The sequence below is a fragment of the Orbicella faveolata genome, unplaced genomic scaffold, assembly GCF_042242905.1.
Source record: "Orbicella faveolata isolate gen_17 unplaced genomic scaffold, um_ofav_v1 contig_34, whole genome shotgun sequence".
In the NCBI taxonomy this organism is placed as follows: Eukaryota; Metazoa; Cnidaria; class Anthozoa; order Scleractinia; family Merulinidae; genus Orbicella; species Orbicella faveolata.
Window position 1 is genome coordinate 28,009,571 of NW_028301563.1, and position 27,474 is coordinate 28,037,044.

At 40.1% G+C, this 27,474-nt stretch overlaps 2 protein-coding genes across 4 annotated transcripts; one reads left to right on the top strand and one right to left on the bottom strand.

Moving 5' to 3' along the window:
- Positions 1-2,346: 2,346 nt before the first annotated feature.
- On the top strand, positions 2,347-17,391 carry LOC110055107 (uncharacterized). The gene is made up of 12 exons (XM_089270640.1): positions 2,347-4,346; positions 5,005-6,284; positions 6,584-6,641; positions 7,192-7,378; positions 7,995-8,070; positions 8,406-8,457; positions 8,922-9,854; positions 10,833-11,063; positions 11,291-12,676; positions 13,064-13,189; positions 14,556-14,655; positions 15,668-17,391. The coding sequence occupies exons 1-12, from the start codon at positions 2,612-2,614 to the stop codon at positions 15,753-15,755; spliced, it is 6,252 nt and encodes a 2,083-aa protein (XP_089126766.1). The 5' UTR covers positions 2,347-2,611; the 3' UTR covers positions 15,756-17,391.
- Positions 14,652-27,446, bottom strand: LOC110055125 (RCC1-like G exchanging factor-like protein). 3 transcript variants are annotated; one of them, XM_089270690.1, is made up of 14 exons: positions 27,313-27,446; positions 25,831-25,883; positions 25,543-25,730; positions 24,201-24,319; positions 23,435-23,561; positions 22,650-22,763; positions 21,987-22,096; positions 21,487-21,571; positions 20,466-20,576; positions 19,966-20,036; positions 19,151-19,241; positions 18,343-18,500; positions 17,204-17,287; positions 14,652-16,604 (listed from the first exon to the last, which is right to left on the bottom strand). In XM_089270690.1, the coding sequence occupies exons 3-14, from the start codon at positions 25,628-25,630 to the stop codon at positions 16,530-16,532; spliced, it is 1,233 nt and encodes a 410-aa protein (XP_089126816.1). In that variant the 5' UTR covers positions 25,631-25,730; positions 25,831-25,883; positions 27,313-27,446; the 3' UTR covers positions 14,652-16,529. The 3 variants fall into 3 exon arrangements, with proteins under 3 accessions (XP_089126816.1, XP_089126815.1, XP_089126817.1); XM_089270689.1 differs by lacking the exon at positions 25,831-25,883 and having other exon boundaries at positions 17,204-17,289; positions 18,345-18,500; XM_089270691.1 differs by lacking the exon at positions 25,831-25,883 and having other exon boundaries at positions 14,652-17,287.
- Between the last annotated feature and the right edge of the window lie 28 nt (positions 27,447-27,474).

Genomic DNA, 27,474 nt, shown 5'->3' on the forward strand with positions numbered 1-27,474 from the left:
GGTCGTTTAACAAAGGATCTAATGTGCTAATTGACACATAAAAATCTACAATTTATCTGAAACTTGAGATAGATACAATAGGTAAATTTAACTAAACTTCGTGTGGATTGCTATATCTTATAGAATCAATCTTTTAAGTGTCATGAATAAATAACATCTTCTGATCTGGAAGTGCATGTAGACGCAGATGTCACTTTGAATGCAAAATTCTTAAAAATTATCCAGAGATTTCAGTTTCTGCTTGAGACTGCTATAACAGGAGAAGCTGACTAATTGGCGATATTTGCTTGTCAAGTAGCTCCTGAGAGCAGCGCACCTCTGTGCGCGAGGGAGTCTTTCATGTAGCGGGTGTTGAAGCCCGGGATGGATGATGAAGTTGGTGCTCGCAAAGTATATCCTACAGGTCGTTTCGTTTCGATATGATGTGATTAGTTACTGAGCCTGAGCTGGTAATTTCTCTTGATACGCTTTGTGGATATAGATAAAGAAAACTGCAGATTTGTAACCAGAATACAGGTTTCACCATTGTGCTCGTTTAAGTACTTGGTTTGACTCCATATCATTAGAAAGGTTGAAAATAAGCCTAGCTGCCGTTGCTCTACAATGGAGTCGTTCCAGAGACTGAAGTATTTCGCTGTTACAGCACGATCCCCGTAAAACGAGACCATATATAGGTCAATGAGCCGCAGAATCACTTTAAAATAGAGATCGATGCGAACGCTTCTGGGGAGAAATTTTGATTTCTTTAGTAAGGTTAGCTTGTTAGCAAATGTTTTCTTGAGTTGCAGTACGTGCAGAAGCCAGGTAAGCTTGCCATCGACTGTCATCCCCAATAGTCTTGATTTGGTCACCCAATTGATCACCAAGCTTCCTAGGGCAATGGGGGGAAGGGGATCCGAGGTTTCCTCGACAGAGTAACATGGCCTCGCTTTATTTTGCTGTGATGAGGTATGAGTCTGTGAAGAAAGAAAAGTGAAGATATAGAGCGATGTTCTTGCTTGTATTTAATGACAATGGTATAGAACTGAAAAATAATAATAATTGATAGGCTATCTTGATTCCCTTGTGTGTTCGTAAATGTCGACCAAACTATTGAGAACTTCTGATTCAATCCTTCCTCAAACAAAATCTCTTATTTCTATGATTTTTGCCATTATTATCTTTGTGGCGCTTTTCTGTCTAAGTAAGCTACCATTGTCAGGTTTTCTGCAATATAAAGGTAATTTTGTACGTGGGTAAAATATCTCAAAATACCGTGACTGAGCTTCTTTGAAAGAATCAAATTATGGATTTCCTTGCACTACTCGCGAGCATTTGTTCTCACGCTGCACATTTCACATCTTCGTCGAATTCAGTTGTTTCGCTCCATTGCGACCTGAATGGGTCAGAAAAACGTGATGGAGAAGTTTTCATTGTTTGTACAATCGTCGACCAAAGCGTTAGCAAAGCACACCCAGTAGCAAGAGAAACTGCTTTTCTCTTACTAGTAGCCATAAGCAGGCATGAACGTTAGCAAAACACGCAGACTCATATGTTGATAATTTACGAAAACCGACTTTAAAATGAGTCTGGCACTACTATCCAGGTTACCAAAGCAGTTGAATGCATGTCCTCAGCAGCTAGGAAAACAGGGAAAAACATTACAGCCCTGAAATGAATTGTAAAACTGACAAAAAAAATTCAGCCGTTAGACGAAACAAATGTTAACCGCCAAAAAAAAAAACACGAAAGTGAAAGTCTCAAGATCTCTCTTCTAACTGAGACTTTTTTTCAGTGTCTTGTCTTGTGGCTTTTAAGCTATATTAATCTACAGATCCTATAATTATACCTATTTCCGTCCTGGAATGGGTCTGACCTTTATTTTGTTTAACATTAATCAAAATAAATGTTTCAACTTTTTGCAATGATGAATGTAAATTTTTAACTTTTCAAAATAATGGTAATTAATGTCTACAATTTCTCCTAACCGTAACGAAAATAAATTAACCGTCAGCGGTAACAAGCGCAAAAACATTAACCGTTAGCCGTAATAGCCGGTACCCCGTTGAAACTCTCTCAGATGCCTGATGTACGAGACGGCAGCTGGTGGAAAATTCAATCGATTCCTAGAATTCAGTGTTTGTTTATGCTTTAGTTCAGTGAATCGGAATAACATTAAAATTCATGAGATCTGTTATTATAAACGCCAAGGAAAGCAAAGATTTTCATCATATTATATCATCGGCTGGCGACTTAACATAGCAGATATTAATCATACCTGTAAAATCTGTCTACATTATTTCTCTACGTTTCTTTGCAAGTCGCGTCACGGGATTAAAGAGGCAGTCAATGAACGCCTGCTAAGCTGCAACTTAAGATTACTTCTTGACTTAATTGTTGACCAAACCTATAGCGTCGTTTACGGCCATCATGAAATTGCAAGGGTTCGTCTCGGAGAGTCCCACATTACGCGAGGTCGAAAAGGTCCCACCGTACCTATCCAGTTACATTGTCACGAATATTCCGTTACGTTAAGCAGCTACATAATGAACATTAGATGTTTCAAATCGACCACAAATGTGTATTAATTTATACTTCCGCATAAATTTAATGCTTTGTGAAGCCACATGTCATGACATTGCAACCGAAGATGGCGTCGCTGGAGACAATGGGCGAAGAAATTTCGGTGGGTGAAGAAAAGATTTCTCCTCATTTTGATAAGCTACTGAGAGATGTCACCGAAGAATTAAGCGCTGAAGAAATCACTAGTGCAGTAGCATCGATAAAGAACACTTTTGAGGGAAACTTTGAGGTTCAAAAAGAGCAAGACTTGTATTCTTGTCTACAACTGTTTACTCGTCAAGGGTTTTTGTCTGACCAAAATTTGACTCTGTTGGAGAGGTTTGTTGCGTGTAAATCGTCCAAGAAGGACGATATAAAGCAAAAAATTGAAAAATTCAAACTAAGCCGCCGACTGGAAGTTGCACCAAGGCAGGAATTGAAGGGAAGAGAAACCGATTTGCAAGCTGTTATGGCTATATTAGCCGGAGAGCCTCCGATCGTCAATTTGTATGGATCTGGTGGGCTAGGAAAGACAACACTGGGCAAGGAAATTTGCCTTAAGTGGCCGGGAAAGTCAATGGCTGTCGACTTAAGGGGTGTAACGGAGATGAAAGACGTTTACTTTCACGTCATGCTGGCACTTGATCCTGAGAAAACCATCATAAAATATGACGAAAATCCGGTCGTTGAACAACTGCGGAAGTTGATGAATGAAAGCAAGAGTGATGTCTTGCTATCGCTTGACAATGTCGATCAGTTTTTAGGGGAAGATGGCCCGGATCATGCCACGATCCTGAACAAAAACTTGACGGGCTTTCTTAAGAGACTCCTTGATCACATGGCCAATGAAGAAAAGCCACGATTGAAGGTACTGTTGATATCAAGACCGAGAACACGTTTCCACGGGATGTCCCTTGATGGAAAGGTTCAGTACCATGAGCTCAAGGCTTTGAAGGAAGGAATTTCCAAGGAGATTCTTCAATCAGCAATTGGACTTTCAATGGGAATTCCTCAAATGGAGAAACTGGTGGAATTGTGTAAAGGAAAGCCACTTGTCTTTGAGCTCATAGCACCCATTTTAAGGCAAGAAATCGAAACTGCTGAAAAGCTTCTTGGAACGACTGAACATGAGCTAGCGATGATGGAATCTCAAGAAAAGGCAGCTCCATCGGCAGAACATGACTCGCAGGAAGAGGAAGCATGGGATAGTCTTAATGAAGGGATTGATAAAGAGCAACTGTCATGCTTCAGGAAGATATTCTTTCTACTTCCAAGTAACATTTTCAAGAACTCTGCAGTGGCATTATCACTGTTTCGCCGGCCATTTTCCGAAGAAGCTGCTGCTTTTATTCTTGCTGCAGAATCATCTGAAGCAGTCATCCTTTTGGAGGGCTTGAAAAGTAGGAATGTTTTATCCGTAGATCCTGAGGCGAAGGAGGTCCTCTACGATATCCATCCATTGATGCGAAGCTTTCTGGAAAGTGTTGGAAATGGCCCCGTTTTCAAGCAAGTGTACGCCAAAGCCAAAGATAGATTCTGTAAGTTGTACATGACGAAGATGGAGGGCATTGCTGCAATGCAAGACGAAGACTATGTGACCGCGTTCGAGCATTTTGACCAAGATAAGGCTAACTTTCAGCTTGCTTTAGACATTCCCTTTAAATCAGATTACTTACATGTTGCGAAAGACTTTCGCAAGTCAATCATGGATTGCTACCTAGTTGAAGCCATGGTTGAAGACAGCCAGCAGAGAAGGAAGATTTTCAAATCTTGGGCAGAAGCAGCAGATGAAGATGGAAAGGAAGGTAGGGATAATTAAGCCAATTTTACCATTGCAAGTTACCATTTCGTTTTGCTCATTCTACGTCTCCTACTTCGTTGGAGAACGGCAATGCGAGATTAAATTGTCCATGGCAAAGACCAGGTCTCAAAGCACAGGTGCTCTGAAGGTCATACCTCAGATCCAGAATCGTCATCCATTGACGCTTTACGTCCCACAAATGCATAATAATCGCACTAAACGCTGCTTTTTGACGCCTAAAAAAAGTATGGTTCAAGGAGTATGTCAGTAAAACTGTCGCTAAAAATGTCAGGTAATATGAGGAAAACTTATTCAAACACTGTGTTAATTAATGCCGTGATCTGTGGCCTTGGATGCCCCCTCGCCTCAAACGTCCCTTTCTAATTCCTCTAGTGACAAGTTACTTTAAAAATAGCAAAGCCTACTAGCAGAGACTAAAGAACAATAAAAGTGGATAAGCTCCTGTGGAGGAGGGGGGAGAGTTAGTGCTCTTCTCCCCGCCCCAGCAATTGTGGCTGAAAGAAGGTATTGTTTTATTGATTATAATCATTGTAACAGAGCATACCGAAGAGATGGCGCGAAAAACTGTTACTTCTTTTTTGAACTTTGTACAAGTGAATTTTGGTTCCGAAAGGGTCTTAAGTTTATTTGATATCTTTTAGGTTCTCTTTCCCGCTCAGAACTTAGATGCTTCGAAGCGATGCAAGTTCTAGGACTGCAGGGCTGGAAGTGGGCCATGGAAGTCTTGAAAATGGCAGAGAATTCATTGCAGATGGCCTACAAGAATTTGAAAGACAGCCGGTCTTATAGGTTAGCTCAAAGTACATACCTGTATGTTGAAGGTGAAATTTACTACAGAAAAGGAAGTCTGCCAAGGGCGCTTACAAGTTTGTACCTTTCTATAGAAATAATGGAAGACCTCTTGCAGAACCACACAACTACAACAAGATGTTTAAATGCAATTGGAAATTGTCACAACCGGCTTGGCAACCACGAAGAAGCTTTAAAGTTTTATACAAAGGCTTATGAAATGAGAAGAAAGCTTTCAGGTTCAAAGAATCATCTGGATTTGCCATTTTACAAGGGACAGATTGGCACTGTTTACGAGGGACAAAAACAATACGACAAAGCCATCCAGTGTTATCAAGAGGCCCTTGAGCTCTCTAAAGAACTGAAACTTTCAGGAATCTTGCGTTTAGCACTCTTTCACAGAAACATCGCCAATGCTTACGCCTGGAAAAGGGATTTTGAGAAAGCCTACAAGGCAGCAATGGATGCTTACGAGATAAGAAAAGACATCTTGGGGGATCATCCTGACACGGCGAGAAGTGCATTTCAAGTTGGACTAATCTGTAGGAGCCAGGACGACTATGCTGAGGCTGAAGAATTTTATGCCGAGGCTTGGAGAATTGAGAAATCCCTAGAGTATGGCAACCACAGTGCAGTGAGGGACAGGATTGTGCGGGACTACACTGCCATCCTTGCTGGCGAGAGGAAGAAAGCGTTTCAGAATGAAGCTTTGGAGTTTTATCAACGCTTGTGGGCAGAAGAAGAAGAGTTCTCCTACGCTAACAAGAGCATCATCGATGAGATAAACCAACTGCTCAGTGGATCTGGAGATAGGAAAATGGTTAAGAAGTATGAGAAGGAAGCTCTGCGGTTTTATGAAATGGCTTGGAAGTCCCCAGACCTTCAACAACTTCCCCGCCAAGAGAGAGAAGACATTTTGCAGAACATATTATATCTCTGTAAGAAGCTTCGCGAGAAAGAAATGCTCAAGAAATACGAAGGTGAGCAGCTTGAATTTCTTGAACGGCAATGGGAAGAGAAGAAGGAAACAATGAGAACTCAGGACAAGATTGACATCCTTCAGGCGCTTCAACAACTCGCGGCGAAACAGGGTGATGAAAAAAGGAGAGAGAAATACAAGATAATTTTCGAGGTACGAATTTCTTATTGTTTTGGAATGCGAACTGCATCAGTAATCACAAACTAAATTAGCTTTAGCATAAGCGTTTAAAATGAGAGCAAAGCACAGATATTTGGTCTATGCGGCACTGTCAAAAGTGCATTATTGTTCGACTGACAGCTTTCCGCTGTGCATGCTTTTGTTCCGATTGATACTGATGCCTATATAATTAGCAAGTGAAGCGACTGCTCTAATCTATCCAAAAACTAATTAGTTCATTAGTTGACTGGAAAATGCGTTTTATAGAATACAATTTATTTGATATTTTTTAGAAAGTCAAGAGAGGGACATTTTCTTCTTTACAGGCAAATCAGGGCAACTCGCTCCCAGGTAATTATTGTTATTATTCTTCACTTTGTCAATCAAATTCAGCCACTGTAAGACTGAGGCCGTAGTTAGTACATAAATAAACAACCACAAACCTAAGGAAAACAGGCAATCGGTTATATTCAAGTCATTTACGGTCGATCAGCCATTACGCGCAGTCTCATACGAAGTCTGGCTCTAAATATACATGTATGTTGCTCGTAAATAGCAATCTCGTTCCCAGAGTCTTCGTTCCCCTTGACCAGCGGTCGGAAAACGAGAGCTCTGGGAGCAACATTTTGAAATAACCGAATTCTGGTGATTCTGCCTATCCGGTTTCACTGCGCAGTCTGCATCTATTGCGCATGCCTGAAATGGTTGCTCCCAGAGCTCTCGTTTTCCGACCGCTGGTCAAGGGGAATGAAGACTCTGGGAACGAGATTGCGTAAATAGTAACTCGTCTGACATCTGATGCAAGAATCGCTGTTAGAATCTCAGTACCATGATGACTAGAATGCAAGACATAACACAGGTGGTGAATGTTAACTTTAAAAATTCGTTGCCTTTAATTAAGGATCTGTGGTCAGTGTACAAATACCCAGTGCCAGAGCAGATCACGTCGACATTGGTGTTGACATTGGTGTTGCAGAACGTGGTGGAGGTATGGGCGACGTTGACAAGACTGAGTCGCAAGAAATACTTCAAGTTCAGTCGCAGGAAGTAACCAAGACTAACGTGTCGGAGGAAACATCGATGAACAAGTACGTGCTAGCTCGTTTATCTCAAAAAACCGAATCTGCTAAGAACTATACGCATTGTTCAGTCTGGTAACAAAATTCTCTTCATCGGTCAATGAATTCTGTCTCCAGACAGCTAGGTTGGGCATTATGAAAATTTATGATGCAATTCCATTGAAAAGTCTTGTTATCAATAACATGATTGTTAGGAGTCAAACAGTGAAATTAAAAAAAAATCTGGCAGCTGCTGTTGCAGAAGATATAAAGAAGATATCAAATTGAAGACATCAAATCGACCTCTAAAACTTAACTTAAACAGATAAACTAAATGAAAATCAGTTACAATTTAGGGTATTTGTCTCCAAAGAAGCATGGCGAAGGGCTATCACGCTCAAGACATTCATGAGCTTTCACGTTCACTACAAGTTGATAATTAAGTTGCAAGTTGTTCACTTGCTTGCGGACGGAATAGTACCTATATGTATCTAATAGTTTTACTTTCTCCATATTGGAAGAATTTATTCCCTAATTAGCTTGATGTATCGTCAATATGTAAGCTTTTATTAGCAAATGCAGCAATTTTTTTAAACAAAAGTTAAGAACCAACGGCATCATTTCTATATTCTTTTAAACCATATAGGTGTGAAATAATGCAAGAAAGAAGCTTGCACGACCCACAAGAACCTACCCCTGATAACCAATTTCCTGCCAAACAGGTAAGAAATTGTTGTGCGTTTTAAATAAAACAACAAGAACCAGACAATTTATTGTTATTGTTCTACCTTTTGTGCCACAACACCGTATCACAAATAACCCAAACGTGCAGAGCGATTGTTGGTTCTTGTGTATTTACTAGTTTTTATTCTCGACAACGCGCTTATAAGGTACCCTGACCATGCAAAGTGCCTGTTATAACTGAAAGTTTCATATGCATAGTCTTCGACTTATGACATCAATGTTAGGTTTTGGATCTTCTCGTAGTTACTTATCAAATAAGCCTTTAGGGCATTGGTTAGCCTAAGCAGTATATATTTCTCTCTCTGATTTGCAGGTAGGACCAGAACAAACTGAAGATTCACCGAGTGACTCATCTAAACAAAAAGGTAACCATCGGAGTTAACTTGAAACACGCGCAACTTGTGTGAAAATGGCTTACACTGCTCAGGAATTTGTCATTTCTCGTTACAAATATGAAAGCTATAGAAAACAAAAATTTCTTTGTTAGCTACTCCAAGGTAAGGCCGTGGACCAATCAGGAATGCAACGCTTCTATAACGAGTGCAACGAACAACACAAACACACCTTTTGTGGAAATTGCAATTTTTTCCATAAAAAATATTAAGCCCAGTACATGTCTCTTGGAGTGGATGTTCTTCTTCATAACTTGAAATATAATATTTTGTGCGTATCCTTTGTCAAAGAGGACCTCCATTCCAAATGACTATTTCTATGCATTTAACTTGATGATGCAAAAACACGACTGTCTTTAGGTGCTTTCAATATACGTTAGTTCTAGATTCTCTATCGTAATCCTACTAAACTTTGGCCTTTGTTCCTAAATCAAAAGGTACTTTGCAGGAGGATGCAGAGGAAAGACAGCTTTGGAAGACAAGCAAGGCTGCATCTGGCATAATTACCAGCGAAGGTGGTGAGGTGTCTGCAGATGGTGTCCGACTCGTCTGCTCCCCTGGAGCTGTTGATAATCCAGTGTATGTAAATATTGCTCTGGAGGACCCTGTGAAGTACTATGGCTTGATAGTACAAAAGAGGCTGGAAAACGAAATCATGTTTGCTTCTCCGATCGTTACTCTTCACCCAAATGGCCACTTGTTTCAGAAACCTGTAACATTGACAACTAAGATTAAGCCGATCGATAAAGGGAATGAACGCCTTCTTGTTTTGCACGGCACAGAAGGTAGAGACGGAAAGATCTCTTGGCTGGACATTAGTCAAAATTCAGTCACGAATGTGACAAAGAAAGAAGTGAGCATTGAAATTGAAAGATTTTCGCTCATTTGGAATCTGTGGAAATTGACTCAGATCCGTACCAAAGAGATTGTATCGCGGCTTAACCTGTCACCATTCACTTATACAATGTCAGTATTGTTCAAAGAAAATTCATTTGAGCATGAGTTAGCCCTGGTATTCATGAGTCAAGACATCTTCCATGAACCATACTACAAAGAACACGATGCTTCAGCATTGGTGCAACTCAGCAAAGATGGATTTAAGCTGCTGCATTCCGCTGACGGACCGACCGACAAGCAAATCTTCAACGGCGAAAATCTTCAAGTTTCTGTCCGTCTTGGGGAAGACTATAAATTGGCTACAAATCAACTGAGTAGTAGAGACGTCATTGTAAAATCACATGTTTGGTGGAGCACTGGACATGTGATCAGAATTCCGATGGTAGCGATTAAAGATGTCAGAATCCTATGTGGAAAGGTCAGTGTCGAAGGAGAGCATGGACACAACGGCGCATACCAATTCTGCGAACAAGGTAGGCTAGACAAGTGGACAATGGCCAAAATCACTTCAAAAAGTTTCTCTCTTTTGGTCTTGCTCTTTATTGATCAAAAATAGAGTATTGAGTATTGTCAGCACGCATTAAGGTCGGGGATCCTGGGAAAGGCACAACACGAAACGTGTCTTGTTAAGTATTTTTTAAGACGAAGAACAAAGGCACAACTGCTACATAGGAAAAATGGTATATTTGCTAGATTCAAGCTTAGGAAAAGTTTATTGCAATGATTGTTTTCCTTTTCAGTATCGATTAGCAGGTGTTTTTGGCTCAGCTTAAAAGAATGGTATCTAGTGGGCCTGTAAATTAGAATTGCCTCTTCATAATCTTTGCAATCTTTTATAATTATTCGTGAAGGCGTACGGTATGTGCATGATGGCAAAATGACGTCAAATAGATCACAGACTAAAAAACCTGACCGAAGGAGCGGCTTCTTGTGCTGTTGCCGGTTTCTTAGGCAAAATACTTAGCAAGCGTTAAACATTAATACTAAAGAATAATTCTGAACATGGGCAGTATTCCATTTATTAGAGGCATAATACTACCAGTTACTTAATGCTGCAGAAAGTAGAATAAAAGACATAAAATGTTAGCGCTGCTTAGCCTTCTGCCTCCTACAATCCCCGAATTCATCAAAACCAAGATCTATCCCTTTTCCTAATGCGACAATGCAGAATGTAGTTTTGGTGGAGAGTACAGTGAAAGAGTAAATGTAGTTTCTGTCAGTAATCTGAGGATACTCCGTAATAAAATCGCAAGCAGTTCTAATGAAGCTGTCTGAGTGTTTATGAGGGTGAGTGGAAATGCATGAGGAAGATTATTCTTTGTATCTTGACAAGCTTGCATTTTTAGACCCTTTCGTTAATTAAAACATGACATTACGTTGAACTGAAACCCTATCAAAACTCAATTACCGCCAATGATTGGAAGTGACCTACATCTGCACCTTCATTACAGATCTGTGTGGTTATGTCAAGCGCCTACTGCGGGTAGAGGGAGCCATTTTTAACCTTAAACCCATTGCGCAAGAGATTGGGATGCCCGAAGAGGAAACCAGTGAGATCATGAAGATTTGGAAAAATGAAGATGACCAGCTGAAAGCACTCTTGCAACCCTGGGGCAAGGAGAGAAGCCAGGTAGAAGATCTTGATAAACTAAGGAAAGGTCTTGAGAATTTGAAAGAAGAAGGTGAGTTGTCTCCTTTGACAACCTGCGTGCCAGAAAGACTTTTATCCCCCAAGTTGGTGTCGAATTTATTACAAATTTTTCGTTTTCATCACTTGGGCATGCCAAGACGTTAGTGAACATTCTAAAATTCCTTAAATGTGCTACCTCAGCAAATCCAAAAGACAGTATAGCCCATATCAAAGAGTCAAAACCGATGATAATCTTAATCCTATTTTGACTGTTTCTAGACTACAAAGTAACACAAAGAGGCCAGATGCACATAAGACACCTGAGAGAACTTGGAGTCAAGATCCAGGAGTTGAAACGCGAGGACGTTGATTTGATGAGGTATTTCACTGATAAAATTAAATCTTTATGCAAAACGATTCTAACAGACTGCTGCATCCAGTTGGCGAGATCCGCTAAGGAGGCAGAAAGAGCAGCCTCGTCGGAAGAGCATGCAAATTATCTTGACGTTTGCCAGAAGATATCTCACGACACTGCGTCGAAATATCAACAGATGTGTTCATCGACTAAAGAACCCATCGCTACGAATTTCCTGGACTTTGTTCCCCACCTCATTCAAGACATTAAAGCCATCTTTCGTGATCAAATGATTCCAGATGTGCAAAATGGCTTGAGAGGACTGTCCAAGGATACCTTGGATCGACTGGCCTCTCAACTTAGAGAAGCCGAAAGAGAGAGCAAAATCCGGCAACTCGTGTGTGAGGTGTGCAAGATTCTCGAGGAGCTGTGCGTTAACAACTGTGACAACCAACACCCCGCTGTTCTGATTAGAAAGTGGGGGGAAAGTCTAGGTATTTGGTCCATGTTGGAATTTCTCCAGTCATTTTTCCAGAAATCTCCCGAAGATGTCCGGTTACACAAGAGGTTAGAGCTGTTTTCGCGTTGCACAAGGGACATTATGTCAGATGTGGTAGATGCTGACCACGTTTTTATGCTTGGTTTTTACGATGTTTCGTTCAGCCTGGTACATTTTGCCAAGTTTGACCCGGCTAAATTGGTGAGATTCGAACTCACAGACTCCGCGAATTCACCGGTGACGTGGGGAAGTGAGGGCATAAGGTACGACTGTCAAAATGACACATTCTCTCAGCTGTTCTGCTTTCGAAAAGACGAAGAAGGAGAGCTACTGCTTCGTGTTGTTGCTCGAGTTCCTGTTAAAGGGAAAATTCACGATGGCCAGATAGGAGCATTCCAATCCGTGATCAGGCTTCCTGTGTGTGAAGAAAAAACGTTTGACACTTGCTTTGAAACATGCAAGACTCGCGTAGCGGTTAGTGATATCGCTGTGACAAAAGTGCACGTTAATAAGGATTCGCAAAATATTCAGGTGGTCCTTTGTTCAACGCAAAAGCTAAAACTCGAATCGTTGCTAGATGACCTCAGAGAAGAACCAGAACTGCAAGAATTGGTGGACTGGAAAGAGTCTCAGGTAACCCCGTGTCACTTAACGGTTCGTACCGTGGTCTCCACAAAGCCAGAAACAGTTTTAAGGCTTCGCCTGGTTTACAAATGGAAGTCTGAAGCAGTTTTTCTTGACAGTGAAGACTTCGTGGCCCATGCAGATCCCTCTGCAGGAAGCGCTGCCGTACCAGAAGTACGGTTTAAGGGTATGTTCATTCTCTTCTGGCTGAACATGTTGTTGATATATCTAGCCAAACTTGGGTTAACCCCAAATAGTCTTTCTTTGTGGGAGACACAGGGATTTGATGGTTCGTAGACCCTTAGTCAAACCTTTCGGGTCAGAGCTGTGGCCGCAGTCATGGTCTTGTTTTCTTGGACAAGACACTTAACACTGACACTACCTCCCTCTAACAGGTTTTTGAATGGGCAATGGCGAATGTAATGCTGGAGCTGGGGAGACCCAGTCAAAAGCTAGCATGCTGGGGGGAGTAGGGAGGTGGAAATACTCCTCGCCACTTCATTCCATGAAAACTGCAGGTGCGATTACCTTATGTAACTCTGTTCGTAAGTAGTCGTTTTCATTCTTTTTGAAGGTCTGACCACCTCACGGAAGCCTGGAGAACTTCCTCTGTTATTGGCTTCGAATGATGGACATTCCATGGAACCTGTTCTTTGGCAACGAGGACAGCCACACACCCAGATACGGTGTGAGAAAATAGGTAGTTTAAATAAGTTTTTGAAGTCCATTTACATTTAAATTCGATTACAAGGAGATTTCGATTTCGCACCACGGACCCCAAGACTTTCACATCTGCACGGGAAAACAAACATATTTCATCTAAGAGTGTGTTGAACACAGCTTACGAAAACAGCTCTCAACTATGGAAAGTATTCGTACGATCGGTGATAAACCGACTAAGCATGATATTAGATTAAGGGTGATTTTTTTCTATAAGCTCCGATAATGGAGTTTAGGAAAGGGTAATTTTTAGATTACCTCAGCTCATTGGCGACAGAAACTTAATATCGTCAATAAATCACTAAAAAGCTGTAAAGCCCCGCCTGAATGATCAGACAGGGTAAGCATTTTCATCTATTACGTTTCCGCCGGCTGTTAAGCAAGCAATGTTCGGACTGTTGCGTGAGTGAATCTTTCCTACATCAAACAAGTGAAAGATCAAAGGCTTAGCATGTAGAGAGCATGGGATAAAGAAAAGATCCCAGAATTTAAGAGGCTGTCTCTGTAAAACCCGACCACTGATTTACTTCGAAAATTCGATTTTTCTCATAAGCTGGGATTTCGAAGCCCTTACTTAGTCAATCACTAAACTGGGATTGATTGAAGTTCGGTCCTCTCGACACAAGTTGCGTGCCTGCCGAAACTGGAAAAATAGCACATATTGCCGGCACTCTAAAAAAATTAATATTCGCTCAAAAGTCCCAATTCCTTTTTTCAACTATAGATATATCATAGCAGTTTGTTTAGCCGTATTGCAATTATAATTCAATGTTGTTCCTTCAACGGTTAAAAGAAGATTTTCTACACGTTAAATCGAGTTTTGAACCAAACAGGATAATAGCTCTACTTTGAAGGCACATTTTAAAAATGTGGCACCTGTTTGAAACTGCTGAACTACATGAATAGAAAGTATAAATGGTCCCCGCAATTTAAAACAATAATAAAATTTGTCTGCCCACTAGGTTTTCAAAACTAACGACCGCTTAAAATTCAGGATATTTTGAAAATATTCCAGTGAGTAACTAACATACTCGCCTTCGTAAAGTGCTCCGATAAATTCAGGTAAATCTCTTACCTGGTTTCAAGATTAAAGTTTTGGTCCTTTGTAGCGAATAATAAAAAAAAATGGAAACGGGACTGAGATTTGGACAAAACATAGGTTGAGAAATGGGATTTGGGCAACACTTGGGCTGGGGATTTATAACACCCCATTCCCTCCCCCCCTCCCTGCCCAGTTTCAGGACCCGATTTAAGCGATCCAGGTGTAAAGGTAGTTATTGTTCAATGTTGTTATGATTCCAGTTGATTCCTCTCCTCCCACCATTTTTGATCATCTTGATTTGCAGAGTATCACCTTCACCAGACTAACGTGCACGGTCACAATTGCATGGTGGGGGACAATACAACGCTACACGAGCATAACACACATGAAGGAAACAAACAGCGGTAATATCTCCTTTATTTGTATAAGATTATCGGTTTACTGGAAAACTTCAATAGAAACTAGTAAAATTAGAGTTGTCTGACGAGAGCAAATTTTGCCACAATTACTACTAATCTCGCAATCTGATTGGCTAACTTGCTGTTGTCGATAAGAGTCCAGACAACGCTGCTCGCGTCAATGTGTCACGCTCTGAAAAAAGAACAACAACAACAACAAAAAAAAAACAAACAAAAACATTTTCTTTGACGTTGATATTGTGGACTGTCTCGGCTGCGCCTCGTGAGTCCACAACATTTTGACCACTGAGATGCATGAATGAATGAATGAATGAAACGTGTCAAAGAAGTCTAGCCGAGGATAAAAACCCTTTACTAATAGGGGACACTTAAAATAAATAAAATGAGATGACGTATATCGTTGTCGATAAGAGCACAGACAACGCTAAACCACATTTGATTTGTTAATTCGATTATCTTATCCACGAAATGTTAATTATTGAAGATCTCAAGCCAACTCTGAACGTACAAACTGACTCTCTCCGCGCGAATCTGTTTAACGGAGATCACATGCAAATGTATATTATACTAGTTCCACTAATTGATATATACACTGCGATACAACTGTCATTTTTACCTTGATAATGATGTCAGCAACATCGAAACGTCGGACAACTCTAATTTTATTATTTCACTTGTTTAAGAGCCTGTAGTATTTGCTTCACAGCGGTCAAACGTAATGCATGTAATTTTATGCTTACCGTTCAACCGTAAATTCCCTAAATTTCGGGACGAAAATCAAACAGAATGGAAATTAATGGTAACCATTTTTGTTTTTTGGAAAATTTGGGTAAACCTCGCGTGGTTGTCCTGTTCTCCTGAAATTCTTGAAACTGCCATTCACAACTGGAAATTTCCGGAAATGAAATCCGGAATTTTAGGTTGAATGGAAATCGCCCCTCAACTCCGATAATAGTTAATTAGAAATTACTTGTTTTTATTTTTTATTTTTTTTCAGCTCTCTCCCACCGGGACCGAGTTCTACTCCACAAAGAAGCATTACTGCTGGTACCACTCCACATGAATCAACTTCTTCTGGAAGCTAGACAGAAAAAAAAAAAAAAAAAAAATGAAAAAAACGCTGGACAATCTCACTGCGTTGAAAACGTCCGCTCCGCTTACTCTTCCATCAAGTAGCTTGTAAAAATTTAGACAGCAATCAGAGTGAAGTACAGCAAGTATAGAGAAAACTTTAGAAAGGACTAACTACTTTTCCCTGCTTTTTTTTCCCGATGAAATCCGCTACCGTATTACTCGATTGAGGGGAGGACTTTCCACTTGTGTCACTTGTATTCTGAATTTTACAGAAACACAAATTTATTGGCAGTAGGAATTCCAAAACTCAATTTTCACAAGATCATGTGACATCGAATTCTGTTTTCCTAAACACTGCCTTTCGCGCCATATCCGGCCCTTTCTCAAAATGGCCGATTTCACCGATGGGAAAATTTGTTTAAATTCATTGAAAATTTTATCACCATAAATTAAACCCTTCACAATACCGCAGTGAAAGGCGACTCTACTATTTTAGTAGGCCAATGGCGAAGCATCAAACTGGCGGAACACTTTATTCCCAAAAATCTCTCTCTCCCTGGTCAAGTAGACAAGAATTGGACAATTTTTTAATGTACAACCATATTCTCGGAACTAACATGAAAGGAACAGAACAGCCTCAATTAAAGAGAATTCATGTTTTGAGCCTAGCATCTGTCCCCTCTGTTTGAACAGAGCGTTGTCACTCACGCGCCCGGTTTCCTTCACCTTCACGTTGCGCGACATTTTATGTAGCGTGGCATTTCGTGTCACATGCTACTGAAATGTTAACTGCACTTTAGGACGGCTGCCATGTGATCCACGCCACAGCTAACATCTATGACTTCACCAGGAAGTTCAACCTGGAAATCCAAGAGCGAGTTAAAGGTTCTTAGTAGGTGTAGAAAAGAAAAAGTAAACAAGCCGAGTTGTCTTGTGCCTCTGTTTCAAAACGAGTCCACGTGCAAACTGTTTAGCATGAAAATGAGTTTGATTTGAATGAAAATGAACGTACAGCTAAAACAATTCTTCAAGTGAAATGAACTGAAGTTTCGCACGAAAGACTTCTTGTAACACAAGCAGAAGACAAGCAGAAGGCAACTCAGACTTACTTTATTCTTCTTATCAGAGATGCTGAAATGACGAAGCTTCACAGAAATTCTTTCCCATTATTTCTTCCCTGTACTGAAGTATGTGATTTGTAACAAGCAGCATCAAAATGTAACGAGTCGGAAAGGCAAAGAGCACACGTCACTGATGCCCCACTGCCCTCCCCCTCTTCAAAAAAAGAAAAACTAATAATAATAACGAAGAAAAACAGTCTCCCAAACAACGAAGAAATGCTGGGATTGATTGACAACGCAGCTCTCAAGCACGGCCTTACTAAACAAGGCAACAAACTCTCATTGCATTACAATAAGAGTGTATTAGTCTAGTTTTACAGTGTACTCTTAAAACCCACCTTCTTAGGAACCCACTGATCCTGTTTCGAGCCAAGACCGAGTCTTCCAAATGATCCTCTCCCCCAGGTATACAGTGCGCCTGTGTCTGTGAAAAGTCATTTAAGAGTTAAAGACTGTTTTTTAGATGATCACTTACAATTGAATCATGAGCCACTAGTAATTAAAATAAAAGTAGAGAGATGAGTGACTGAGTTCCTGAATTGAATTTTCGAACTAACGTAACAGAAGTTGATTCTATACACACAAAAACCTGCACGTTAGCGAATACCACGTAACATGCCGTTACTTTAATAGGACAATCCACTTCGCTTCTACATGGAAACGTCGCTCCTCTTTAATATTTTCGAATAAAAAATGTCCATGACGTTCCAATGGATATCATAGAGAGATATTCTGTGCAAGGTATTCCGGCTGCATGAAAGGAGCCACGTCAGGGTTTCTGCATCTTGAAAATTTAAGCCTAGGTTTTTCAAGTTCTTCGTTTGTAATCCGTGTCAATCTTCTCCATCCTTAACGATCCTTATTCCTTTATGGTTTACTATTATCTCTTTAGTGTTTTTCCACCTAAGTAAACTACTATTTTCAGATTTCCTTCGATTTAAAGGCAACTCCATATGCGGCCAAAAAAACTCAAAATTTTTGAGGCAAACACTTTGACCGCATTTTGTCAACCACTTGTGATGAACCAAAAGAACCTCTGCAAAGGAGGCTAAATCGTATTGTTATACATTGTAGTCACCATCTGTCTTTTCATCGGATAAAAGCCTACAGATAATTCTGGGAAACAGCGCAACCGACAGATACAACCCGTAGGTTGCGCGCGCAATGCATGATTTCCAAGAGCAATGTCAAGTTCACGTAAGAACATGGCTTGTCGAAAATAAACTGTGTTCGGTGCGCTAATGCGTTTGTCGTTATTTTCTTTAAAACAATGTACAATACGACAATTATGAGATTCGGTTTTTGTGACATCCGGAATAATCAAGGTCGAGGTAAGTGTTACCAGCCGCAGCCTTCGGCTTCGGCTGATAACGCTAACCGAGACCTTGATTATTTCGGACACCACAAAAACCTCATCCAATAAAATTGTTTATAATTGTAAGACTTGAAACTTCCAGCTATTTGATGTTCTATACAGACCTGTCACTACAGCAGTGTTATCGGGGCCGCAAAACACTCGCGTAACAGTTTCATCGATGGAGGAAAACTCTTGAATTTTTCTCGGCGTCTTCGCAAAAGAAACCTCGCGACCATGTCCCAGAACACCATAGCCCCAACTATAGAGTTCCCCAGTGACTGCAGTTGTTCAAAAACAAGAAAAAAAGTATTTCCAGTGTCAGCCATGATTTCAAAGCAACCAATCTTCTTACTGATTAGTACAATAGTTGACAGTATTGATAATTTCGTGTTTCATCTGGATAACGCGTCAATGTAGGCAACCATCCTAATTTTAGTGAAGTCTCTGCTTGACAAGTTTTTCAAAATTAGTTATCATGGCATGTGTCCATGAGCCTTAATGAAGGCATTCACAGAATGAATTGATAACCGTGCACCCCTGTTCCCTAAAATGTAGCCATTACAAAGAGAGAACTCCCTGTAAGAGGAGATTTCTCTGGGAGAAGAGATCTCCCTGGGGGAAGAGAACTTCCTTGGGAAAGGAAAACTCCCTAGGAGAGGAAAACTCTCTGGGAGAAGAAACTCCGCGGGAGGAAAGAAATCCCTGGGACAGTATCCCTCGTGTATTCCGATCTTCTCTCCCTCCCCCTATAGCCTACGTTTGCCCCTGGGGTGTGACATGTAACTAAGAAGTTGTCACGTAACATTCCAGGATAGCTTGCGGATCGGCATTAAGCCGTGTAGGAGTTGTCGAGTAACAACCAACGACATATGTTGCGCAACAGACAAAAATGGCGACATGTCACGTCTTTGATACGTAGTTCACTCACCAGTGAGGGCAACACAGAACGAACCACCAGCAGCCACTTGTGTGATCTCTGGTAGACCTTTTAGTAACGGGGCTCTTTTAGGGACTGCAAACTAACGTATCAGTGAAGATCATCAGAAGAGAAGATAGAAGCCTTACGCAATATTTTACTCCACTTTTTTTCCATGATGGGCAATTTGATCTCTTTCGAACTTCCATGAATCTCTGCTTTTCGGTTTGAGAACCTAAAATTTTCAAGCGGCTTCCTAATATTCTAACCCTCTTTCTATCTCAAATTGCTTTCTGCCAGCAGCTCCCTTTTGTAGAGTGATTAATAACGAAAAGGTTTCTGGAGGTCAAAGCTTCCTCGGTTCCATACAAAACTTTCTGTTTTTTTTGCAATGTTCAAATTGCCATTAAATCTCAACTTTCCATGGCATTGGTCTGAAAACTGGTGTTCTGGCTATTTAACACATCCTCTTTCCAGTTCTGAAATTCATATAGTTGTAGCAAAAAGTTAAAAAATTATCGGCCACGTGACCAACTGTTGCAAAAGGTCTATTCTGCTTGAAGCTAAACCTCATTCAACACTTCAGGGTACATCCCCCACGAACAAGGAAAAAAATCCGTTTAACAATAGGCCACTTCCGAGTTGCCTTTTGCCTCTGTTTCAAAACGAGTCTTCGTGTGAAATCATTCACATGAGAATGTGTTCCACCTTCAGGTTCATTTTCATGCAAATCAAACTCATTTTGATAAGAAAGGTTTTGAAACAGAGGCAAAAGGTAACTCGAAAATGGTCTTTTGAGATGCTGTAGAATGCTTTGAGATACGTACTTGCTCTTCATCACTTTCAACGGCCAGCTGACCATATTCATTGTTTCCCCAAGAAAATACTTCTCCTTCATCTAAAATGGCAACAAGTTACAATTAGATTTGAACTACAATAACTTTTTATAGTTTTTTGGTAATCCGATCTCTTCTTCGTGTCTGAATTTTCGGTGGCTTCTTGGTCCACCTTCATCAGAGTTGCTATCTGTAGGTTCGTTATTGCTCTCGCAAGCCCGTTTCCTGTCGTTTTATGGATCGTCTCTTTGACGTCAGTGCTGTTCCAGGTTGAGTGCTACGACCCCAAGAAAAGCCGTTCAGTAATAGATCACAGAAGACGTCAAAATGTCGTAACAACATCAGTGACACACTTGGCTATCAACTCATGTGCCACTTTTTTGTTCTTAGAACAATTTGACGTCATCTGCGATCAATTACTGAACAGAAGCACGGCAACATGGAATCCGTTTGTTAAGTATATTGTGCTTATGGTGCATGTATTTCATTACCTGACAGAGCCAAACAGCAATCTGCTGAAGAAGCGACTTGTTTTATTCGAACGTCTTTCAGTTCTCCTTCGATAAGGTTAAAAGTAGCCTCATCTTTAAAATGACCTAGCCCTGGAAGAAGTAAGAAATCATTAAAAGAACTACATCACGGCTTGGGCATCTTGAAAAGTTAAACCTAAATTTTTCAAGTTCGTCGTTTGTAATCCGTGTTAATCTTCTCCATCCTTATCCATCCTTGTTCCTTTATGGTTTATTATTTTCTCTTTGGTGTTTTTCTATCTTAGTAAACTACTATTTTCAGGATTCCTTCATTTTGCACGTGGCCAAAATAACTCTAAATACCGCGACTGTGCCGCCTTAAGAATGAAAGCCTATGTCAACTTTATAATCCACAACATCTGTGCAACACACTCCGTCAGTCTGATCAATATGAACGTGAACAACGCAATCCACGACGTTTTCAACACGATCTTTATTAATTACAAATATTTTACTTCATTTTCAGGGTAGTAGAGTCAAAACATGGGCTCTAAAATTAGCCAGAATGTCTAAAAAGTGCTATGAAGAAATTTGTAGTTTCTCTTATTTCACGCGACAAATGAATGCCATCTTGATTATGATTAAAGTACGCGAAATGGCGAAATAGCGAAATGGCTCTAAGGTTAGCCAAGATAGAGCTCTGATTAGCCTGAATAGCACTCCAGTTAACCCAAATAACACACACACAAATATCACGGAATTCACTTGACAGTGGTTACATGTAGCTGTCAATAATTGTAAGGGTTAACCGGCATTAAAGAAACCCCAGCCTGTATCTCACTTTGACTCTCAACCATATACAATGTAGTGCCATTTTCGTCATTTCGCCATTTCATGTTTTAAACACGCCCGAGACAGAGGTAGTGACCCAGGTAGAAGATTGATCTACTTCAGGCCATTTTCCAAGTTACAAAGAGTTGACACTGATAATCTTACAAAGGCCGAGAAATCATTTTAAGGTGTGTTCTTGCCACAGACTTACCATTCTGTCCATCTGCACCCCAACCACAGGCCAGTACTCTGCCATCATGACACAGAAGAAGGGTGTGGTCCAAGCCACATGCTATCTGGAGGTCGAAACAAAAATTAGCCTTTTTTGTAGGTCTCAAATTAACAGGAAGAGAGAAGAAAGAAGAACAGCCCAAGTACAAATTGTATTAGGCAGCAGCCAATGGAATATTGCCTCATGGTTAAATGGTGTGCCAGGCTCTTGATATAGTGCTACAGTTCTTTAAGTTTGGGTAACTGGTAAATTAAACATTTTGTGTATATGAACAAGAACTACATGTAAGTTCATACACTGTACATGCTGAAATTTTCATAAAACTCCTACAGCTGTACTTAATTATAGTCACTTAATGAATGGTGCTACAGAGACTGGCAAATAACAATTTTGAACTTAGCAGGTTGTGCAAGAAGACACAAAAAGACACATTTTATAACCTACTGCATGGAATCACAATCACTAAATCTTATGCACACCTGTTTAATCTTCCCTGCAAGACTTTGTATCTTTGTAAATTGCTTGATAGAACTTCCAGCCACATGTCCAACTCCACACTGTCCATGATAGTGTCCCCCACAGGTCAACACTGCATATTAAATATTAAATGGTAAAATTTCAACTGAAAAGGCATGCATGTGCAATAGATACAATAGTTGTCAAGTGGTTAATTAGCATTTCAGACATCTGTCTGTCCATCCATCCTAGGCTGTTTACACTCGCCTATTTTTCTGTGAGATTGTAGATGTCAATTGCTGAGTTTGACGAGCCATCATCTTGGTCTCTTGATGCGGGCAAAACTGAGGAGAGTACAAAATGCTGTGGGTAGGGGTGATGGAGGCCTCAACGATTGACATGTACAATCTCACGGCAAAATAGGGGACTGTGAACAGTCTACCATCAGGCAAGCTGTCTGCCCATTCATCTGTCTGTCCATCTGTCTTTCTGTGTGTCCATCTGTCCACCCATCTGTATGTCTGTCTGTTTGTACATCTGTCTGAATGTCTGTCCATCTGTCTGTCCATCTGTCCATCCATCTGGCTATCCTCCGTCTGTCCATCTGTCAGGCAGGCAGTCAGACAATGAGACAGTGATACAGTCAGTCAGTCCATCTGTCTGTCTGTCTGATGTGTACAATGTACCTTCACCATTGTCCATTAGCACTGCAGAGTGTGATCTTCCACAGGAAATCTGCTGAACTCTCAATGATAGACTTGTATTCACACTGAGATCAACTGTGGATGGACCTGATTCAACTAAATAACAAGGAAAAGAAATCAAAGATTAATGAACTGTTTGGGTAAAATAATATTTCAAATCTTTTTTGCTTTTTTGTTCACTTACATGTAACTCCATTCACTTAATATTACATCCATTTGTTATTGTTATACTTTTAGTGAAAGCAGTTTCAAATCTTTGATTAGAGTGACATAGAAGTTTCTTACTGGACATTTAAATTACTTAAAATAATTAATATTATTTTATACTGTCAGTATTTTGCCTTTAAAGCTAATGGCCTCTAGAGACCCCCTCCCCTTCTGGGCCCTGTTTAGCCTGCGAACACAGATGTATTTCCGGCTGTCACTTGGTTCCACCGAAAAATAACGTCTGCGAACCTGCACCAGGAAACAATTTCTGTGATGTAGGAATTCTAAGCCAATCACAGTTTAGCTCAAATGACTCCAGAACTATTGCGCGAGTTATTTGCTGCGAGGAGCACTCGAGTTTCATTCTATCATGGAATCTGATTGGCCAAGGAGAAACAAAAGTCATAACGCCACAGCAATCGTTTCCTGGCTCGGGTTCGCAAACGTTATTTTTCGCAGAACCAAGTGACAGCCGGAAATATGTCTGCATTCGCAAGCTAGGCCCTGTTAGGACTTTCAAAAACCCTCTGTGGAAACAATTGCATGAAGTGTACAAATACCTTGTCCATTGCTAGATGACAGCTGTCTTGCTAGCTGTGAAAATGAATTCAGACCAGTTGTCCACAGGCTGTGACTGTCTGCTTTAGCTGCTATTGTGAAGCCATACCCACAGCCTATGTGGGAAACCTGAGAGTGTGATTGCAGATACAAGCTTCTGTTACTTAGTAAATACATTCAGTCATGTAAACTGTTGACTGAAATACACAGTTGGAGTTGAATTTAGCAAAGAGAAATATAATGTACAAATTGTACACTGAATGGATTATGTAAACTAGGACAGTATCCATGATACAGAACATGGTTTTTTTATTTATATATAAAAAAAAATAGTTAACTGCTTTATATCTCTCACTTTGAATTTTCATGATGTACTGCTGAGGCACTATGACATACACGTAGCTCCACAGTTGCAGTAGTTTTACTGTTAGTATATTCTTGACATAATCCATGAACTGCTAATATTCCAGCAGATATCTCTACATCTAGGAGTTCAACATCTTCATGAGCCATGAGATAGTTGAGTGCTATAAATTTACATATTTACATTTACGTTCAAAGGCTTCGCAATATAAGCCTTTTAACTTATTGTCCATAAGACATGGCAGAGAACAACAAATTTGTTCCAAGTGTATCAGGAAACTAAAAGTATTTACCTATAAGAAACAGACTGCTATAAATATATTATAAATTAGACAATTTAATATTTTTTTATGTTTAATAGACACATTAAAAAATGCAAATGGATGTCTGTCTAAGTTATCTTACTTCACTAGGAACAGGAAATTTTTTGGGCAGAAGACCGCATTCTTGGGTACCAGTTCCCAACTGTCCACCATCCCCAGCTCCCCAAACATAGGCCACAGAGGAAAACTGCGATAAAGACCCTGAATAAGAAGAAAATTACATCAAATGCATTACACATCAAGTGGGGGTGACTGCCTTCCCCCTTTTGGATATTAGTCCTTAGGCTTCCCTCACCCTTTAAACATGTTTCAGGTTCCCTTTCCAATAAAATATAATAAACACATGTACAGTTCCAGAAATATCTGTACTCCCCGTACAAAAGGGATTGGAAAATCTTGGGGGTGGGGTAATCTGTAAGACCAAAAAAATAAAGAAATGTATGAAGCTTAATTGGAATTTCCTGAGGATTGGGTGGGTGGGGGGTCTTAGAAAAAATCTCTTCTATGGGGGAGGTATGGTAATGGATATTATCTGGAAATACGCAATTCTATGAAAACGTTAACTAGTGACCATCATTTTATAATTCTTCTGAGGTGCATTATACTGTATCTATGTCAGGTTAACAGAGATCCTAACAATTTGCTAGTACAAGTATGTTAATTATTATTTTTATGCACTTGTTCCTGGCAGAGAAAAACTTACTGTAAAACAAAGGTGGGTTCAAACCAACAAGACCTCTCAAACCAGATCATAGAGTCAATTGCACTTTTGCTACAGTACAATTTGTTGAATTTAATTTCTACAGCAGGGATACAAAAAGGGGAGAGAAAGGAAGTTTGCAATAAATTGAGAGCAGCCTAGGAAGCAAGGGGAGTGAGTAGACTGCATGCCTTATCGATTTCTCAAACCCAGGCCTTCCACAATCAACATTAAACAGAGTGAGATCTGGATACCAGTATACTCAAAAGATATGCCCACCCCCCCCCCCCCCGGGGGGAGGGGTTACTCCCTTATATGGGCTAGGGTATCGATTTTGGTCATTTTGGTCTTATTTAAAAAGGGTATGGTTTTAGCACTCTAGTCTTGAATTACGTATGTTTCTTAGAAAAAGCTACTTTTTCATCATTATCAATAAGACCATCATCAAAAGCCCTTCATAACTTATGTTTAGGACAAGAGTGCCAGCTGCAACAGTCATAAATAAGGTATTAAATTTTTGGCCAGGTCATAAATAGGGTAGCAAAAATCGCAGATTTTGGTCATAAATAGGGTAAGGGTTTAGGGGAGTAGGCTGCACATGCCTACCCAACTGTTCTGGGAGTACCCCCTTCCCGGGGGGGGGGGGGCAACACCACCCATGCTCTCTCCCTTCTATGACTTCTGAGGATTATTGCAACTATGTATAAATTTTTTGTACACTTACCTTTATTTTTTAGCTTATTAAACACCACCAAGGACTGTTTCAGCCATTTCTGTGATCTGCTGATCAGTCTACAGCACAAAAAGCTCATTGGATATCAGGATTTTATTTTCCAGTCAGCTGAGAACTTGTCATAATTTATGACTTAACACATGCTGCAATGTCATACTGGTCATTTAAATACTGTTTATCTGACAAACAAAGGATTAAGAATATCAGGTTAGTTCTTAATTGAAAATAAAATTATTTTTTAAAAAAGTGTTATTCCGTTCAACAAAGTAGAACGCAAACCTAATTTTGACCTGTGGCTTTTCAGAGTTGGTCTCCCTGTGCACAGTTCTAGGCTGAAAAAAACCACATTTCTGTAAGGACACCAAAATGGCCACCCCGCTTGATTTTTGCAGGGGCATGTCATGGCCAGTAAACTGGTACAGTAACTGTTTAATGCTAAGACATGTGATAAGATATGTGGTGAACATGTGAGTATGTGAGCAGGCCATGTGAGCTTGTCTTTCCAATGGATCTTTTTTTGACTTCTCTCCATTCAGTCGCTGTACGCCTCGCTATAATGTGCTCTCAGTGTTAGATTTTGGCGAATTTAGATGCTTCGACAGCAGCATTTATTGGAATCTGAGGGAATTGTCCTTGTTTATTAACACGACTTGGCTTTGGGATGATAACCGTGGGAACAGCTAGTTCCAGTCGCGACAGATAGCTCAGTCTTTATCCGGTCGAAATTTTATTGTTTGGAATCGGTGGAAAAGTACTCTGAAGGCAAGATCCATAAGACTACTTTATTCATCAGGGGAAATACTTGAATTAGTCCCGAAACGAGCACACGACTGCAAATGCTAGCTTAGAATAATGTACGTAATTTGAATATTCTATGAAACTTGAGAGACTACAGAAACTGGCAGTGTCACGCAACGTATCAACAAATCGTGACCTCTTCACTAGCATGGACTTTGACACTATGCATATCTGACTGTAAAACCTCGGTTGTTGCTGAAAAATGTTGATTTTAGCAATAGACAAAGGTTGAAAGTCAGCTAGTGAAATCATTTATTTACGATATATAATTATGTATTAAAGTGAGAGCGTTGAACACACTCTCATCGTCTCTGATTACTACTAGTATACATGTAAACAGAAAAAAAAAGAATAACTTTGCTAATGTAATAATTTAATGATTATCAACCTCATATCTGTAATAAGCAATTATCGATTGACAGTTCAAAAGACTTCTGTTAGTAAATAGAAATTTAAATTTCACTGATGCAACGATTTCTCTCTGCATGTACAATTCCTTACTCTCTTGATTACTATAGACTGGTATCGGATGAATATCATATCCTACCGAGATCCAGGAGTGGTCTTATCGGTTAAATTGTTCAGTTTTAAATTTTCATGCATGGAGAATTTAAGCATAAGAATTAAGCATAGAAACATTTGTAATTCCTCAACGTTGTGCTTTTATTTCGTGCCGCTGACATGTTTAATACAGACATCGATTTCACAGTGAAAAAACAAAACTACTGGCTGATCGCAATCTATCATTTCTTCAAATCATGATCTTCAGAATTCAATGAAGGTACGGCTGAGCAATATAAATTGTCAGTTAGCTTTTCAACATGCTAGTTCTGCAATTTTAACGCGTCAAACAGCTGACAGATGATCAAACACACGTGGATGGAGATCGCACGAAGTGTTTAAAATTAACGCTGTGTGGATAACCATTCGATTTCGTTGATATTTCTCAATACTACAACCTACCTTACAGTTAAGCTTTATGATCCCAGCCTTATTTAAACAAGAGCATTCGACAGTGAAAAATTCTCGCTACTTTGAATCGAGGATTGCTAAAATTCCGACCAAAAACTTTAGCAGCAGCAATTTCCGTCAGGCGTTCCTGGGGTCACCGCCTGCAAGGATCTA

Coding starts and splice junctions, on each gene's coding strand:
- LOC110055107 (XM_089270640.1), top strand. CDS start 2,612: ATGACATTGCAACCGAAGATGGCGTCGCTGGAGACAATGGGCGAAGAA. Junction 8,071..8,405: donor ACCAATTTCCTGCCAAACAG/GTAAGAAATTGT, acceptor TCTGATTTGCAG/GTAGGACCAGAACAAACTGA. Junction 12,677..13,063: donor ACCAGAAGTACGGTTTAAGG/GTATGTTCATTC, acceptor TTCTTTTTGAAG/GTCTGACCACCTCACGGAAG.
- LOC110055125 (XM_089270689.1), bottom strand. CDS start 25,630: ATGAGCTTTTTGTGCTGTAGACTGATCAGCAGATCACAGAAATGGCTG. Junction 18,501..19,150: donor GTTCTGTGTTGCCCTCACTG/GTGAGTGAACTA, acceptor GAACAACTGCAG/TCACTGGGGAACTCTATAGT. Junction 17,290..18,344: donor TAACACTGCTGTAGTGACAG/GTCTGTATAGAA, acceptor GACTTTTCACAG/ACACAGGCGCACTGTATACC.